This window comes from Zea mays, chromosome 3 (genome assembly GCF_902167145.1).
Source record: "Zea mays cultivar B73 chromosome 3, Zm-B73-REFERENCE-NAM-5.0, whole genome shotgun sequence".
Classification (NCBI taxonomy): Eukaryota; Viridiplantae; Streptophyta; class Magnoliopsida; order Poales; family Poaceae; genus Zea; species Zea mays.
Window position 1 is genome coordinate 208121971 of NC_050098.1, and position 17797 is coordinate 208139767.

The 17797-nt window shown below is 56.4% G+C and overlaps 1 protein-coding gene across 1 annotated transcript; it reads left to right on the forward strand.

Annotated features, from left to right (window-relative positions):
* Positions 1–905: 905 nt before the first annotated feature.
* On the forward strand, positions 906–4922 carry LOC100286064 (uncharacterized). The gene is made up of 7 exons (NM_001370740.1): positions 906–1505; positions 2578–2699; positions 2799–2994; positions 3424–3541; positions 3672–3719; positions 4148–4248; positions 4331–4922. Exons 1-7 carry the CDS (start codon positions 1095–1097, stop codon positions 4421–4423), a joined length of 1089 nt encoding a protein of 362 aa, NP_001357669.1. The 5' UTR covers positions 906–1094; the 3' UTR covers positions 4424–4922.
* The last annotated feature ends 12875 nt before the right edge of the window (positions 4923–17797 follow it).

Here is a 17797-nt window from a genome sequence, read left to right on the forward strand (position 1 = left end):
TCACAAAACATGTAAATTTGATTCAAAATAATAGTGAAAAATAATAGAGCGATGGGTAAGGTAATAGGTAGGGTTGGAAAGTTGTTCCTATAATTTAAAAAAAAATCTGTTTTTTTAGATTTTTAATTTGTCGAGTGTTTTTCAACACTCGGCAAAGTCTTTTCCAAGTGTCCGAAAAAAGTACTCGATAAAGAACCCTTTACCAATAAAATATATTACCGAATAGGATTTATCAAGTGTAAAATAGTTTTTGTCGAGTGTCTTAGACACTCAGCAAAGAACGCAATTCTGACAGTGAAATCTATCCTTCCTATGTCATTTTCCACGTTTTCAAGCACGTGTTGTTTGGTGTCGTAGTGGATCCCACACCTCAAGCACCCAACAACAACAACACGCCACGTGTTTGCGGGAGAGACGTGTCTAGATGCTACGGGAGGACAACGCGGTCACAGCCCCCACCCTCCACACGGGATCTGATGTGGTGGATAATCATCGTACATGTGGCAGCTAAGGACGGCTCAGTAGTTAGTCGGTCCGTTCCGTTTGCTTGATTCATCCGGAATGCACCTCCGTCCTCCGCAGCGTTACAAGAATTTGAGCCAAATACTTCATAACTAGTATTCATTTCATTGCAGCAAACGGGACTTTTGGATTGAACTAGCCACCAATTCACATAAATTCGTTTGCCATGGACACTGACTCGACGCAAAGCAACCAGTCCATAACCTTCAGGATGAAGTAATTGGTTGCTGGCATCTCAGGCTCTCAGACGCACTGGGTTGTAAAGTTTGACCACGCGGTCTCAGGACGAAGAAGAAGTTGGTGGGGCCAGTTGAAAACCTCGTGCAACCGACTCCTATTTATACGCACCCCGTCCTGATCCGCGAAGCACAACACTCGTTTGCCTCTCATCTCGCTTCGCTTCCATTCCATCGCGCCAGTCGCCAGACTCACCTGGGAGAGTGGGGGGAAATATCAATTAGAAACAACGAGGAATTAGCAAAGAAAGAAGAATAACTCCCATAAGAAAAATCGCCAAATACGCCATTCATCTTCTTCGCCCGGGTTTCAGAACGTACGGCAGTTTAGCCAGGATGGTGGCGATCGAGAACCAGAGCCAGGCCGCGGTGGCGGCGGAGGCGGTGGCGGCGCCGGCGTCGCGGATCCCCAGGGAGGCGCGGCGCCTGCTGCACGAGCTGGCGGCGGCGTGGGCGGACGTGGCCGACTGCCGCGCGCTGGAGGTCGTGCCGCTCAAGGGGGCCATGACCAACGAGGTCTACCAGGCGCGCTGGCTCACTGCAGGCCCTGCCGGCCAGAAGGAGGAGCCCAGGGCGGAGAGGGAGGTGAGGAAGGTGCTCGTGCGGATTTACGGCGACGGCGTCGACCTCTTCTTCGACCGCGAGGACGAGGTGCGCACCTTCGAGTGCATGTCACGCCATGGCCAGGGTCCCCGCCTCCTCGGCCGCTTTCCGAACGGCCGCGTCGAGGAGTTCATCCACGCAAGGGTACTCTCTACTTACTCGATACCGCCTCTAAGCAAACTTATACTTACCTGCCCGCTAGCTGTTAGTTCCACCTCTGTCCATTTCCAACCTTTTAGGATTTATGGAACTCTTAGCTTCCCCCAGTTTTTAGGGATTTTCATGCACTTTTACTTTTTCTTAGATGTTCGGCTCTTCTGTTACTTTTACTTCTTTCGAATTCTAGTTGAAATTTGACGCTACAATTAGGCAAGGGGGGCATTGACTTGTTCTTGGCTTCTTGCGTGCACTTAATTTTTGATCTCATCTAGTAGCAGGTGTATATAGTTTCCACATAAACAGCCGCTTTTCTTGATACTTTGTGAGATTCTATCGATATGGGGGCCTACTAATTTAATGCTGCGCGGTCGGTTCTCCTTCTTTGAATTTTCTGCCCTGGGAATCTAGCATTCAACGACTTTCCACCGTTCTAACTTCTAAAGCGTCAGGTCTCTATCAGCCAGTGAACTGGCCCATTTTACAATTAATAACAGGTGCTTATTTTCCACGCGAATCAGTAGTATTTTATATCACTCGATATCTTTGTTGCTTTGACAATTCTCTTGTCCTCGATACGATCTTGGCGATGCAGAGTCAGCAATTAGATGCTGTGTGGTACTTCTAAAAAACGATAAAAGCAAGGCACCGTAGCATGTTGGTTTAGTCAATTAGATTAGACTGCACGGCCGCTGTCCATGGGACAAGAGGAAATGTCTCTCACGGGAGAACGACAAGTTTTAAGTCGATGAATTGGACTTGTGGTAGATGACCAAGTAGGCAAAGCCGCAAAGGAGGTGGAACCGGTGGCAAAGTAAGTTCAGCAATAACAAGTTTCAGGCCTTACGCATGGTCTAAAAACTAGAAATTACCATAGCACTTTCTGGATTCTTGTTTAACTTTTTATTTCTGTCGCTCTCGTGAAAAGGAGCATCTTATGCTGCTTCCTTGCTTTATGAAAATGAGTGATATGATATATTGATGCAACTTGCGATACTGCTAAAAGCTGCTTGAGTTTTCGAGTGATCGCTTCACATGCTAATGTGATCGCTTCTTTCAGACATTGTCAGCTGCCGACCTTCGCGATCCTGAAATTTCAGCTCTGGTGGCTTCCAAGCTGAGGGAGTTCCACAACCTTGACATGCCTGGTCCCAAATCTGTGCTCATTTGGGACAGACTTAGGTAAGTTCTTCATAGCTAAACAAATGGATGTATTAAGCACTGTTCTATGTTAAGTTATAAACATGAGACCAAAGTCTGAACCTGCTCGCATAAATTTAGGAACTGGCTCAGAACTGCCAAGAGCTTGTGTCCACCTGAAGAAGCCAAGGAATTTCGGTTGGACAGTCTGGAGAACCAGATTACTGCATTGGAGAACGAGTGTTCAGGTGATTACCAGTGGATTGGTTTCTGTCACAATGATCTTCAGTATGGCAATATCATGATTGATGAAGAGACCAACGTGCTGACCATCATTGTAAGTGACACATCCACATGCTTCCAATCTTAATTATTATGTTTGGCTGTACATCAAATATTCTTTTTGGTGTCTGAAATATCAGTTATGTGCCTATAATGTGGATTCTTCTTGGTTTCTTGAACATGGGTAGTTAGGAAGAGTTTTCTTCTATTAAGCAACGCATACTGCCTTATGCAAAGTAGGGATGGTTGGAGCTGTTGCATCATTTTTGGTATACCGTTTAGGGCTGCATTGCACGCTTGTTATCGTGTGTTTGTTGTGTTCCCTCCAACCTGGACTTACGAAGTTGTCACACGCCTGTGGCCTCTGCTAAAGCAAGAGTTTTAGTTTTGGAGACTACTACTATGTGAAGATATATGCTCTCTGTTCATAAAGTTTTTGCTTCGTACCAACCTTTCGTAACAGTGTCTTCTCTTTTTGTCACAGGATTATGAGTATGCAAGCTTCAACCCAGTTGCATATGACATTGCTAACCATTTCTGTGAGATGGCAGCAGACTATCATTCATCAAAGCCTCATATACTGGACTACAGCAGATATCCAGGTATTGCATTACTAAGTGAACTGCTGATGCATGGACAGTTGTTTTTTTTTCTTTTCTTCTTTAATTTGGTTGGCAAAATATTGGTTCAGTTTTCAGCCTTGCTCACCTGCTACTCTATTCTTCGTGACAGATGTTGATGAGCAGAAGCGTTTTGTTAAGACCTACCTGAACATTTCTGGTAATTCTGAGCTCACTGTTGGTTTAATGGTTCTGTATTGTAGTTCAGTGCTGCATAACTGTACGTAAATTTTCATCAGGGGTACGTACAGAACGCATCAAGAAAATATTAATTTGGACCTTTGGTTAGGAAAAAAATCGTTGATTATGGAAATTAAACATTCATGGAACAGGACCGTCAAGTTTCTTGCGAATATTGAACGCATGGTGTAAACAAATTAAGTCCATTCCACTTTCTAACGAACATGACACATTGGATGTTCTCCAATTCAACACCTCCTCTCCAGATGCAATGCAATTCCATGCGCTGTAACTCACCATTCTTTACATTCAGCAAAAATACCCCTTTTCACTGCGGGTGTTATTTGCCTAGTGGACTGTATTTTGTCAACCATATCTCCTAAATTCTTGATGCATATTACCTTTCAGGTGAGGAACCTGATGCGGAAGTTGTGGAGAACCTGCTCCAAAGCATTGAGAAGCACACGCTCGCCAGCCATCTAGTATGGGGCCTCTGGGGAATAATTTCGGTGAGCAGCTCACGCGTCATGATTCCATCCATTCCTTATAAAACTGAAGTCTCTGGCGTGTTCTAACTTCCATCTTGCGCAGGACCATGTTAACGACATTGACTTCGACTACAAGGAGTATGCGAGGCAGAGATTCGAGCAGTACTGGCACAAGTCTGCGATCTTAACATCTTGAACATGTGTATAAACACCCGTACGTGGTCTCAGGAACTCCCTGAGGGCCTGTGGCTGCACACACGAAATTGTGCAGTGCCACTGACACATAGATAAGCTGTGAAAGAAGAAATACTGACGACGACGACGAATAATCCCGTTTTGGGCTCGGGAGGTTATTTCTCCGCAACTCGATGAGCTTCAGGCTTCAGCTTCAGGAAGGAAGGAAGGAGCTATGGGGATTTGGCTGCCCGCTTATGCTGTACCAATGCAATTAAAAGATAAAGATCCGGTCCGGTGTTGCGTGTGCTATGTTTAGTTTTGGCTAGCACCGCCGAGAGCCGTGGTCCTGTTGTGGTGTTTCTAGTTTCTGTATGCTTGATGTTGTTAGTGTGCTGGATAATTTGGTTTTGTGCTTGGGGAGTCCTTAGCTTTGGGACAACGCATACATTGTATACTGGGTAGATGTATAAACATAAAACAGCTATGGGAATTTGGTTCTCTACCTTTATTTCTCTCTCGAACAGGCTGTATTTCGTTAAGAAGGTAAATTTGGGTTTGTATTTGTTATTATCAGCTTGTTATACATGTGTCAGATCAAATGCATTTCTTTTGGTACCCATGATGAGTTAGATAATTGCACATTTTCTCCTTAAAAGCTTTCAAGTTGGTTATGGTCAAGGGTGGTTTCTATTGGCAAACAATAGTGACAATAGTCAAGGGGGCGCTTTCCTAGTTAGAATCACTCCCGTGTAGTCAAACGACAAATTTGAACTTCTTCATGGTGGGAGCAGAGTGAATCCAGTGAGAGAAGCTCTCCACTCTCCTTAGAAATTACTTTACATACTGTTTTCCACATGGTTTTCGTCAGATAGATTCACACAACCATATAATCACTCAAAAATCACTCTAATGGAGAAACATACTGTTTTCCGAACGGTTTTTGTCAGATAGATTCACGCAACCAGAGAATCACTCGAAAAAACACTCTAATGGATAATTGACTCTAAGAATTATGAAAGAGAGCTATGCCCTATTGGGCAGGCGACGTGAGTAGACGTGTTGGTTTGGTTCTTTGTCAACCTTCTCTTTGAACGTAATTGTCGGCGTTTCGACCCCGGGGGTCCCTGGACCGACGAGTAAATTGTCGCTGCGTGCCCCAGCCCAGATAGGTCGGTGCGAGACGGAGCGCAAAGGGGGAAGAAAGCCGGAGGGAGACAGGCGTAAAAGGGAAACTCGCGGCCTTCGTGTTTGTCCCGCGCCCAGGTCGGGTGCGCTTGCAGTAGGGGGTTACAAGCGTCCACGCGGGAGGGAGCGAGAGGCTTACGCGACCGTCGTCCCGTCCTTCCCCGCGCGGCCAACCCTCTGTAAGAGGGCCCTGGACCTTCCTTTTATAGGCGTAAGGAGAGGATCCAGGTGTACAATGGGAGGTGTAGCAGTGTGCTAACGTGTCTAGCAAAGAAGAGCTAGTGCCCTAAGTACATGCCGTCGTGGCAGCCGGAGAGGTTTTGGCACCCGGTTCGTGTGGTGTCGTGGCCGTCGGAGGAGCGCTGGAGCCTGGCGGAAGGACAGCTGTCGGGGCTGTCGAGTCTTTGCTGACGTCTCCTTGCTTCCGTAAGGGGGCTGAGAGCCACCGTCGTCATGGAGCATGTGGGGCGCTATTATTACTTGTTTACCGGGGCGAGCCAGATGGGACGCCGGTCTTGTTCCCCGTAGCCTGAGTTAGCTTGGGGTAGGGTAATGATGGCGCCTCCTGTGACGTGGTCGGTCCGAGCCCTGGGTTGGGCGAGGTGGAGGCTCCTCCGAGGTCGAGGTCGAGTCTGTCTTCCGAGGCCGAGGTCAAGTCCGAGCCCCTGGGTCGGGTGAGGCGGAGACCGTCGGCTGAGGCCAGGGCTGAGTCCGAGCCCTGCGGTCGGGCGAGGCGGAGTTCGTCATCTTCCGGGGCCGAGCCCGAGTCCGAGCCCTGGGGTCGGGCGAGGCGGAGTTCGTCATCTTCCGGGGCCGAGCCCGAGTCCGGGCCCTGGGGTCGGGCGAGGCGGAGTTCGTTGTCTTCCGGGACCGAGCCCGAGTCCGAGCCCTGGGATCGGGCGAGGCGGAGTTCGTCGTCTTCCGGGGCTGAGCCCGAGTCCGAGCCCTGGGGTTGGGCGAGGCGGAGTTCGTCGTCTTCCGGGACCGAGCCCGAGTCCGAGCCCTGGGATCGGGCGAGGCGGAGTTCGTCGTCTTCCGGGGCCAAGCCCGAGTCCGAGCCCTGGGGTCGGGCGATGCGGAGTTTCCTATGGCGCCTGAGGCCGGACTTGGCTGCTGTCAGCCTCACTCTGTCGAGTGGCACAGCAGTCGGAGCGGCGCAGGCGGCGCTGTCCTCTTGTCAGGCCGGTCAGTGGAGCGGCGAAGTGACTGCGGTCACTTCGGCTCTGTCGACTGAAGGGCGCGCGTCAGGATAAGGTGTCAGGCCACCTTTGCATTAAATGCTCCTGCGATACGGTCGGTCGGCGTGGCGACTTGGCCAAGGTTGCTTCTTGGCGAAGACTGGGCCTCGGGCGAACAGAAGGTGTGTCCGTTGCTGGAGGGGGTCCTCGGGCGAGACATAAATCCTCCGGGGTCGGCTGCCCTTGCCCGAGGCTGGGCTCGGGCGAGGCGAGATCGTGTCCTTTGAGTGGACCGAGCCTTGACTTAATCGCACCCATCAGGCCTTTGCAGCTTTGTGCTGATGGGGGTTACCAGCTGAGATTAGGAGTCTTGGGGTACCCCTAATTATGGTCCCCGACAGTAGCCCCCGAGCCTCGAAGGGAGTGTTAATACTCGCTTGGAGGCTTTTGTCGCACTTTTTTGCAAGGGGACCGGCCTTTCTCGGTTGCGTTTTGTTCCGGTGGGTGCGCGTGAGCGCACCCGCCGGGTGTAGCCCCCGAGGCCTCGGAGGAGTGGTGTGACTCCTTCGAGGTCTTAATACGTTTCGCGATGCTTCGGTCGGTCTGGTTGTTCCCTCATGCGAGCTGGTCGTAGCCCGGGTGCACGGTCGAGTCCCAAGTTCTCGGGCTGGTATGTTGACGTTGTCAACGGTTTGGCCGGAGCCGGGTTTTGCGAGAGCAGCCCCCGAGCCTCCGCATAGAGCGAGAGGACGGTCAAGGACAGACTCGACTTTTTTACATACGCCCCTGCGTCGCCTTTCCTCAAGGAGGATGGGGGGGAAAAGCGCCATGTTGCCCTTGGAGGGCGCCGAACATGGTGTCTCCAGTGAGCTGCTAACGGGTAATCCGAGTGGACGCTCGTGCCCCATTTGTTAGTGGTCGGCTAGAGGCCCGGAGGCGCGCTCCAAAAGTACCTGCGGGTGATTTGCCGGACCCGGTCCCCTTTTGACGGGGTCCGAGGGCTCGATGCCTCCCTCTGATGGGATTCCGTTACAAGATCGTTCCCGCTGGTCTCGAAAATGTCCTAGGGTACCTCGGAAGCGTAGCCCGAGCCTTGGTTATGTATCGAACATACCCAGGGTCATCCCTCGCTCTACGTCTGAGGCGGCTGTGAACCCTTCGAGGGCCAGCCTACGAACCCCTGATCAGTAGTGGGCGCGGAGCCCGTGTGGCCTGAGGCGGCCGTTGAACCCTTCTGAGGGGCCGGCCTTCGAACCTCTGACCAGTGGTGGGCGCGGAGCCCGAGCGCTCTGAGGCGGCTGTTGAACTCCTCTGAGGGGCCAGCCTTCGAACCTCTGATCAGTAGGGGGCTCGGGGCCCGTTTCCTTCGCGGAGGAGGATCCCTTTCGGGGTATCCCCTTTCCCGGTCCCTGTTGTAAGAGAGAGAAAGAGGAAAAGGAAAAGGATACGAAATCGAATGACGCGGCGCACCTTTTTTTGACGCGGTCATTATGGAGAAGGCGAAGCGTCGCCCGCTTCTCCTACCAAAGGTGTCGCCTGTCCCGCCGCAGAGTTAATGCGATGGGACGAGTGGTTCGTGGGGCAGTCGTTGCGCGTGCACGAGTCGTTCGAGGAACGGGACACGGGCGCACCGTCTTCACGCCGTGGGAGAGGGCTCTCCTGCTGTCCTAGGAGGGGACGCGAGCTTGGCTGACGACTTGACCGCTGCTTTTGCTCGCCTGCCACCGCCATTAATGTCGGCCCATTTCTGGCCATATCGACCGTCGCGCCTTCTCCCGCGGCTGACTGGCTCGTGACCGATGTGCCTGGGTGGCACTGTTGGGTCATGCGCAGGGTTGCCTCGAGTCGCGGTACTGGTTCCGCAGTCGAGGAGGCGCGGTAGTGGCGCGAGTGGCGGTGCAGTATCTTGCACGTAGCAACCGGCGCGCCGGTTACATGACGTGTGGGCTCGGGCCCCCATGCTGGGCGCGTTGGAGTTGAAAGGGTGCGCCCACTTGGTGTGGTTGCATGTCGCCTGCATGGCGGTCCACCTTTTCACCCGCTGGTCTGGGCGAAAGTGGAGGAATGCTCGTAACCGCTGGGCAGTTGCGCGCACCGCGCGCGACGGTTTGGCTTCTTCTGCCTTGGGCCAGCTTGCATGACGCATGGGACCCAGCCCCCGTGTCATAGGGGGAGGACCTTGGAGCGTGTTGGAGAAGACTCAGCCTGCGATGGCTGAGGACGCAAGCGGGGAGAGTTGCCTTTAAAAGGAGGGTGACCCCTTTGAAAGGCAACCATGTCTTCGCGCTCCCCTTATGCATCGTGTCTTTCCACCTTCTGAGCCCCTGGATGGGGAACACTCGCAATCCTTCCGCCTTGTCGTTGGAGGAACGCAACTTCGCGGAAGTAGGTACCTTTCAGCCATCGTTCGGCTTCAAGGATTTTCATCAGGCAGCCCGGCCGCATCCCCTCGCCGGTGGCCACCCAAGACGGTGACCACCAGCCCCTGGGTGGGGAGAAGCAAGCCGGGCTGCGGCCTCCGCCCCTCCCTCAGCTTCAAGGATGTTCATCATCAGTGCTGGGGAGGGGAGTGCGCCGAGTTGGGGTCGGTCTCCGTGCGGGCAGCGGCCCGCTCCTTCCCTCAGTGATCGGGGGAAGGGCGTTCTCCGTTCGTGGCGCTGACAGCTGCCGCGTGTCCGGCTCTCCGGTCCGGGCGGCTTCGGCGCTGCTCCCGGTGCCACCTTCCGCCGCGGCAGCCGAAAGGGGTTTCTCCGCCGACGAGATAGTCGGTGCCGCCCGCGGACTGACCTCCAACTCTACGGCCTTCTGCTCGTCCTCTCCCTCGAGTGGGGATGTGGGCGAGGGCTTTATGGCAGCAGCATCTGCCCTGAGGTCATCGCTGCTGCCGTTTGGCCGCTCGGAGCAGAAGTCGTCGTCGCCGCTGCTGGAGCGGGCGGCGGTGAGCCATCCGTCGGCCTTCTGTTGCTCCGCAGGCCCTCCAATCGTGGGGGGTTGTTCGTACCTGCGGAGGCGGAACCGGAGTTCCATTTGTAATGGCACCTTGAGTGCCGGTGTCTGTTCATTGTGGCTGTCGGGGCCTAAACATGTATGTATCTTCGGCATGGAGCCGTGTTTTTTCCTCATTTCGAGCACTAAGACTCGCCTGTCGGCTATCTGAACCGCTTCACCAAGCGTGAGTTGCCTCGTGCGAAGGTGACGAGTGAGGTATCCGTATCCCGGAGGCGTAGGAGTCCCTCGGCTCGGTCGGCCTTGCTGCCCGAGGCTTCTCTTGCTTAGTTAAAGGAACCCTCGGCCGCTCTTCGATGAGCCAAAGCTGGAGGTAGCGGTGTCAGCGTGGGCAGAGGCAGAGTTGGCTCGAAAAGAAGACTTCGTCGGCCGGAGCCTGGCCAGGCCGTCCACTGGCGGGACCGACGCCGGAGTCGAGTTGCCGAGGCCACGAGCCGGGCTGACGTCCTCGGGGGACAGCTGGCTGAGGCTTCGGGGTGGCCGGCCGAGCCGTCTGCTCGAGCCGGATTCCTGGAGAAGACCCTGGCGGCGACAGCCCGGGCGTGGTGCTGATGTCGTCCTTCGGAGTGGAGATCCTCCGACCGCGTTGCCGTCCGAGGCTCGGTCGGGCTTTGCCGAAGGTGTAGTTGACGCCGAGGGCGCTGCTGCTCCCTTCGATTGTTAAGGTCCGAGCCTGCATGATCGGTTTATCTTGTAGTGTGCGTATGTTTTCTGCGGCCGCCGAGGCCCAGACATACTGACATCGTGTTGTAAAGTTGTGTTTCTTTTCCTCTTGTTTCGAGTATCTGGACTTATTTGTCGGTAACAGAATTGTTTGTCCGAGCGAGAGTTACTTTTCACGGAAGGTGATGAGTGAGGTATCCGTATCCCGGAGGCATAGGAGTCCCTCGGCTCGGTCGGCCTTGCCGCTTACGTGTACTCTTACTCGTCCGTAGGGTTCTGCCATCGATGTAGTCGAGAAGGCCCGAAAAATCGTTTCGGCAGAAGAGTTTTCGAGCGTGAAGACTTGTTCGGTCCGCGGAATCACCTATCCGAGCGTGAGTTACTTATCGCAGAAGGGGATGAGTGAGGTATCTGTATCCCGGAGGCGTAGGAGTCCCTCGGCTCGGTCATCCTTGGCTGCTTACATGTACTCCGTCGTTTTCAGGATCCCACTTTCGAAGTAGTCGAAAAGCACGAAAGACGTTCTGGTAGAAAAGATCTTTTCCGAGGAAAATTTCGACGCAGAGGGGGTTCCCCCCTTCTAACCCCCGAGGGAGGGTCGGGCTTTGCCGAGGCAAGGCTGACCCTTCCTTGATGACTAGACTTCGTGTGTGAACGAGGTGTACGAACAACTTGAAAGCATCTTAAGGGTAGAAGCGACGTAGCTGTCGGATGTTCCAAGCGTTGCTGTAGACCTCGCCTTGGCTGTTGGCCAGCTTGTACGTCCCGGGCTTCAGAACTTTGGCGATGACGAACGGCCCTACCCAGGGAGGCGTGAGCTTGTGCCGCCCTCGGGCGTCTTGTCGCAGCCGAAGCACCAAGTCGCCCACCTGGAGGTCTCGGGACCGAACCCCTCGGGCGTGGTAGCGTCTTAGGGACTGCTGATACCGCGCCGAGTGTAGCAAGGCCATGTCCCGAGCCTCTTCCAGCTGGTCCAGTGAGTCTTCCCGGTTAGCTCGATTGCTTTGGTTGTCGTAGGCCCTCGTCCTCGGGGAACCGTATTCTAAGTCTATAGGCAAGATGGCCTCGGCCCCATAGACTAGAAAGAACGGTGTGAAGCTCGTGGCTCGGCTCGGCGTCGTCCTCAGACTCCAGACCACCGAGGGGAGTTCCTTCATCCATCGCTTGCCGAACTTGTTGAGGTTGTTGTAGATCCGCGGCTTGAGTCCTTGCAGGATCATGCCGTTGGCACGCTCTACTTGCCCATTCGTCATGGGGTGAGCCACGGCGGCCCAGTCCACCCGGATGTGATGATCCTCGCAGAAGTCCAGGAACTTTCTGCCGGTGAACTGGGTGCCGTTGTCGGTGATGATGGAGTTCGGGACCCCAAAGCGATGGATGATGTTGGTGAAGAATGCCACCGCCTGTTCGGACCTGATGCTGTTCAGGGGTCGGACCTCGATCCACTTGGAGAATTTATCGATGGCAACCAGCAGGTGCGTGTAGCCCCCGGGTGCCTTCTGCAAGGGGCCGACGAGGTCCAGACCCCACACAGCAAACGACCAGGTGATGGGTATGGTCTGTAGAGCCTGAGCGGGCAGGTGGGTCTGCCTTGCGTAGAATTGACACCCCTGGCAGGTGCGAACAATTCTAGTGGCGTCGGCCACCGCGGTCGGCCAGTAGAAGCCTTGTCGGAAGGCGTTTCCAACAAGGGCTCGGGGCGCCGCGTGATGCCGGCAAGCCCCCGAGTGTATTTCTTGTAGGAGCTCCTGGCCTTCGGCGATGGATATGCATCGCTGGAGGATGCCTGAGGGGCTGCGGTGGTAGAGCTCCTTCCCGTCCCCCAGCAAGACGAACGACTTGGCGCGCCGCGCCAACCGCCGAGCTTCGGCTCGGTCGAGGGGTAGCTCTCCTCGGTGGAGATATTGCAGGTACGGGGTCTGCCAGTTTCGATTAGGCGTGACCCCGCTCCGCTCCTCCTCGACGCGCAGAGCCTCACCCTCGGGGGCCGAGGGTGCCTCGGGCTGGGCCGAGGCCTTCTAGGGCTCGGGCGTGTCGTCGGTCTTGACAGAGGGTTGATGCAGGTCTCGGGAGAAGACGTCCGGGGGAACCGTTGTTCGCCCCGAAGCTATCTTAGCCAGCTCGTCCGCAGTCTCGTTGTAGCATCGGGCGATGTGGTTGAGCTCGAGCCCGTAGAACTTGTCCTCCAGGCGCCGAACCTCATCGCAGTAGGCTTCCATCTTCGGGTCGCGGCAGTGGGAGTTCTTCATGACTTGGTCGATGACGAGCTGTGAGTCACCGCGAGTGTCGAGGCGTCGGACCCCTAACTCGATGGCGATGCACAACCCGTTGACCAGAGCCTCGTACTCAGCCACATTGTTGGACGCCGGGAAGTGGAGGCGTAACACGTAGCGTAGGTGCTTCCCGAGGGGTGAGATGAAGAGTAGGCCCGCGCCTGCCCCTGTCTTCATCAGCGACCCGTCGAAAAACATGGTCCAGAGTTCTGGTTGGATCGGAGCTGTTGGGAGCTGGGTATCGACCCATTCGGCCACAAAGTCCGCCAAGACTTGGGACTTGATGGCCTTTCGAGGGGCGAACGAGATTGTCTCGCCCATGATTTCCACTGCCCACTTTGCAATCCTACCCGAGGCCTCCCGGCACTGGATGATCTCCCCCAGGGGGAAGGATGACACCACAGTTACCGAATGAGACTCGAAGTAGTGTCGCAACTTCCGCCGCGTCAGGATCACCGCGTACAGCAGCTTCTGAATTTGTGGGTAGCGGATCTTGGTCTCGGACAGTACCTCACTGATGAAGTAGACTGGCCTCTTGACGGGCAATGCATGCCCCTCTTCTCGTCTCTCAACCACGATCGGCGCTGACCACCAGAGTGGTAGCGGCGACGTAGATCAAGAGGGCTTCTCTGGCCGCGGGGGGCACCAAGATGGGCGCGTTCGTGAGGAGCGCCTTCAGGTTCCCGAGGGCTTCCTCGGCCTCAAGGGTCCAAGTGAAGCACTCGGCCTTTCTTAAGAGGCGGTACAGAGGCAGGCCTCTTTCGCCGAGGCGCGAGATGAAACGGCTCAGGGCCGCAAGGCATCCCGTGACCCTCTGTACGCCTTTCAAGTCCTTGATGGGCCCCATGTTGGTGATGGCCGCGATTTTCTCCGGGTTGGCCTCGATGCCCCGCTCGGAGACGATGAACCCCAAGAGCATGCCTCGGGGGACCCTGAAGACGCACTTCTCGGGATTGAGCTTTACGCCTTTCGCCTTGAGACACCGGAATGTCGTTTCAAGGTCGGAAAGGAGGTCGGAGGCTCTCCTCGTCTTGACTACGATGTCATCGACGTAGGCCTCGACCGTTCGACCAATGTGTTCACCGAACACGTGGTTCATGCACCTTTGGTATGTCGCACCCGCATTCCTCAAACCAAACGGCATGGTAACATAGCAGTACATGCCGAAAGGTGTGATGAAAGAAGTCACGAGCTGGTCGGACTCTTTCATCCTGATTTGGTGATACCTTGAGTAGGCATCGAGGAAAGACAGGGTTTCGCACCCAGCAGTGGAATCCACGATTTGATCGATGCGAGGCAGAGGGTAGGGAACTTTTGGACATGCTTTGTTTAGACCAGTGTAGTCTACACACATCCACCATTTCCCTCCTTTCTTTCTCAAAAGCACAGGGTTGGCAAGCCATTCGGGATGGAATACCTCTTTGATGAACCCTGCCGCCATTAGCTTGTGGATCTCCTCGCCTATGGCTCTACGCTTTTCCTCGTCAAATCGGCACAGAGGCTGCTTCACGGGTCGGGCCCCAGCTCGGATATCTAGCGAGTGCTCAGCGACATCCCTCGGTATGCCGGGCATGTCCGAGGGACTCCACGCGAAAACGTCGGCGTTTGCGCGGAGAAAGTCGACGAGCACTGCTTCCTATTTGGGATCAAGCTCGGAGCCGATCCGGATCTGCTTGGAGGCGTCGTTGCTGGGGTTGAGAGGGACGGATTTAACCGTCTCCGTTGGCTCGAAGTTGCCAGCGTGGCGCTTCACGTCTGGCGCCTCCTTAGAGAGGCTCTCCAGGTCAGCGATGAGGGCCTCGGCGTACTCCACGCACTCCACGTCGCATTCGTACGCGTGTCGGTACGTGGGGCTGACGGTGATGACCCCGTTGGGGCCCGACATCTTGAGCTTGAGGTAGGTGTAGTTGGGGACGACCATGAACTTGGCGTAGCATGGCCTCCCCAGCACTGCGTGGTAGGTTCCTCGAAACCCGACCACCTCGAACGTGAGGGTCTCCCTTCGGAAGTTGGAGGGTGTCCCAAAGCAGACGGGTAGATCGAGTTGTCCGAGGGGCTGGACGCGCTTCCCGGGGATGATCCCGTGAAAAGGCGCAGCTCCTGCCCGGACCGAGGATAGATCGATCCGCAGGAGCCCAAGGGTCTCAGCGTAGATGATGTTGAGGCTACTGCCACCGTCCATGAGGACCTTGGTGAGCCTGACGTTGCCGATGACGGGGTCGACAACGAGCGGGTATTTCCCCGGGCTCGGCACGCGATCGGGGTGGTCGCCCTGGTCGAAGGTGATGGGCTTGTCGGACCAATCTAGGTAGACTAGCGCCGCCACCTTTACCGAGCAGACCTCCCGACGCTCTTGCTTGCGGTGCCGAGTCGAGGCGTTCGCCACTTGCCCACCGTAGATCATGAAGCAGTCGTGGACCTCGGGAAACTCTCCTGCCTTGTGATCCTCCTTCTTATCGTCGTCGCGGGCCCGGCCACCCTCCGCAGGTGGCCCGGCTTTGTGAAAGTGGCGCCGAAGCATGGCGCACTCCTCAAGGGTGTGCTTGACGGGCCCCTGATGATAGGGGCACGGCTCCTTGAGCATCTTGTCGAAGAGATTGGCGCCTCCGAGAGGTTTCCGAGGGTTCTTGTACTCGGCGGCGGCGACAAGGTCCGCGTCGACGGCTTCGTGTTTCGCTTGCGACTTCTTCTTGCCCTTCTTCTTGGTGCCGCGCTGAGTAGACGCCTCGGGGACATCTTCTGGCGGGCGGCCCTGGGGCTGCTTGTCCTTCCGGAAGATGGCCTCAACCACCTCCTGGCCAGAGGCAAACTTGGTGGCGATGTCCATCAGCTCGCTCGCCCTGGTGGGGGTCTTGCGACCCAGCTTGCTCACCAGGTCGCGGCAGGTGGTGCCGGCGAGGAACGCGCCGATGACATCCGAGTCAGTGACGTTGGGCAGCTCGGTGCGGTGCTTTGAGAATCGCCGGATGTAGTCCCAGAGAGACTCTCCCAGCTGCTGGCGGCAGCTTCGGAGATCCCAGGAGTTCCCAGGGCACACGTACGTGCCCTGGAAGTTGCCAGCGAAGGCTTGGACCAGGTCGTCCCAGTTGGAGATCTGCCCCGGAGGCAAATGCTCCAGCCAGGCTCGAGCGGTGTCGGAGAGGAACAGAGGGAGGTTGCGGATGATGAGGTTGTCATCGTCCGTTCCACCCAGGTGGCAGGCCAGCTGGTAGTCTGCGAGCCACAGTTCCGGCCTCGTCTCCCCCGAGTACTTGGTGATAGTAGTCGGGGTTCGGAACCGGGTCGGGAACGGCGCCCGTCGTATGGCCCGGCTGAAAGCCTGTGGACCGGGTGGTTCGGGCGAGGGACTCCGATCCTCCCCGCTGTCGTAGCGTCCCCCACGCCTGGGGTGGTAGCCTCGTCGCACCTTCTCATCGAGGTGGGCTCGACGGTTACGGTGATGGTGCTCGTTGCTGAGGCGTCCCTGGGCCGCAGGCGCTGTGTTGCGCGTGCGCCCGGTGTGGACCGAGGCATCCCGCATGAATCGGGAAGTCGCGGCGCGATGCTCCGAGGGGTACCCCTGCCTTCAGGAGGCAGAGCTTTCAGCCCGTCGGACCGCGACATCCTCTAGGAGATTCTTGAGCTCTCCCTGGATACGCCGCCTCTCGGTGGTTGATGGCTCCGGCATCGCGCGGAGAAGTATTGCCGCTGCAGCCACGTTCTGGCCGACCCCACCGGAAACTGGTGGCGGCCTTGCCCTGACATCGTCGGCGATGCGGTGTTGGATGCCCTGGGGTAGATGACGCGCTTCTCCGGCCGGAGGTTGGCCTGCCCATTCCTGCCCGATGTCCCGGCGGAACGGCTCAAGTGTTCCTGCTCCCTCGTCGAGCCTGGCCTACATCTCACGGATTTGCTCGAGCTGTGAGTCCTGACCCCCCGCAGGGACTGGGACCACAGCTAGCTCCCGTAGGATGTCAACGCGAGGCGCAGGCCTAGGGGGATCACCGTTCTCCGGTATACCAAGATGGTTACCTTCGCCGGTACACCCTAGATCGACGTGGAAACATTCACGACTTGGGCCGCAGCCCTCGTTGCCGAGGCTGCGGCTACCGTTGGAACAGTCGGAAAGGCAGTAGTCGCATGCGGTCATGAAGTCCCACATGGCACTGGGGTTACCAAGTCCGGAGAAATCCCAACAGAAGTCGGGCTCGTCATCTTCCTCGGAACCCAAGGGCCCGTAGGTCGAGTCGGCTGTCAGCCGGTCCCAGGGTGACCGCATACCGTACCCCGGAGGGTTTGGACTCGCCTCTATGAAAGCGTCCACCGAAGCGAAGTCGCTTGGTGGGTCGAGGCTGAATCCAAACGGCACGAGATGGGAATCGGTCGGTACCTCTTGGTCAACGGGCGGTGACAAAGTCACGTCAGGGGTAGACCGCACCGTCGTCTCAGGTACGAGGGTGATGCCCAGCAAGTCTTTTGCGAGCATGTTGGCGTCGTCCGTCCGCTTGGAGTTGGCGTGTTGCAGGGAGACGGTGCTCGTCTTCGACTCAGACGTGAAGTCGATGCCCGACGTGTCCCCCGTTGGGGCGCCGGCGCCGTCGACTCGCTCAACAGCCGACGAGGTGCCGCCTCCTGCTTGGCCTTGGTTGCCCCGCCTCCTCCTCCGTCGGCGGGGGAGGCGACGGGACAAACCCGAATGTTGTTCTTCCGCCACGTGGGGAAGACATCGTCGATTGCGCCGCCGGCGGGCGGGTTATCGGCCGCCATTGTCGCTGTCGTGCGGCGGGGGAAGGAGTATCATGTCGTAGCTGCCATCGAGGGACACGAACTCAAGACTCCCGAAACGGAGCACCGTCCCGGGCTGGAAAGGTTGCTGGAGACTGCCCATCTGGAGCTTGACGGGAAGTTGTTCGTCAACACGCAGCAGGCCCCTACCTGGCGCGCCAACTGTTGGCGTTTCGACACCGAGGGGTCCCTGGACCGACGAGTAAATTGTCGCCGCGTGCCTCAGCCCAGATGGGTCGGCGCGAGACGGAGCGCGAAGGGGGGAGAAAGCCGGAGGGAGACAGGCGTAAAAGGGGAAACCCGCGGCCTTCGTGTTTGTCCCGT

What these genes read in the sequence shown, in the direction of transcription:
- LOC100286064 (NM_001370740.1), top strand. Translation starts at nt 1,095, where the DNA reads ATGGTGGCGATCGAGAACCAGAGCCAGGCCGCGGTGGCGGCGGAGGCG. An exon ending in AGGAGTTCATCCACGCAAGG is followed by an intron (nt 1,506 to 2,577) that starts GTACTCTCTACT and finishes CGCTTCTTTCAG; the next exon opens with ACATTGTCAGCTGCCGACCT. An exon ending in CTCATTTGGGACAGACTTAG is followed by an intron (nt 2,700 to 2,798) that starts GTAAGTTCTTCA and finishes GCATAAATTTAG; the next exon opens with GAACTGGCTCAGAACTGCCA.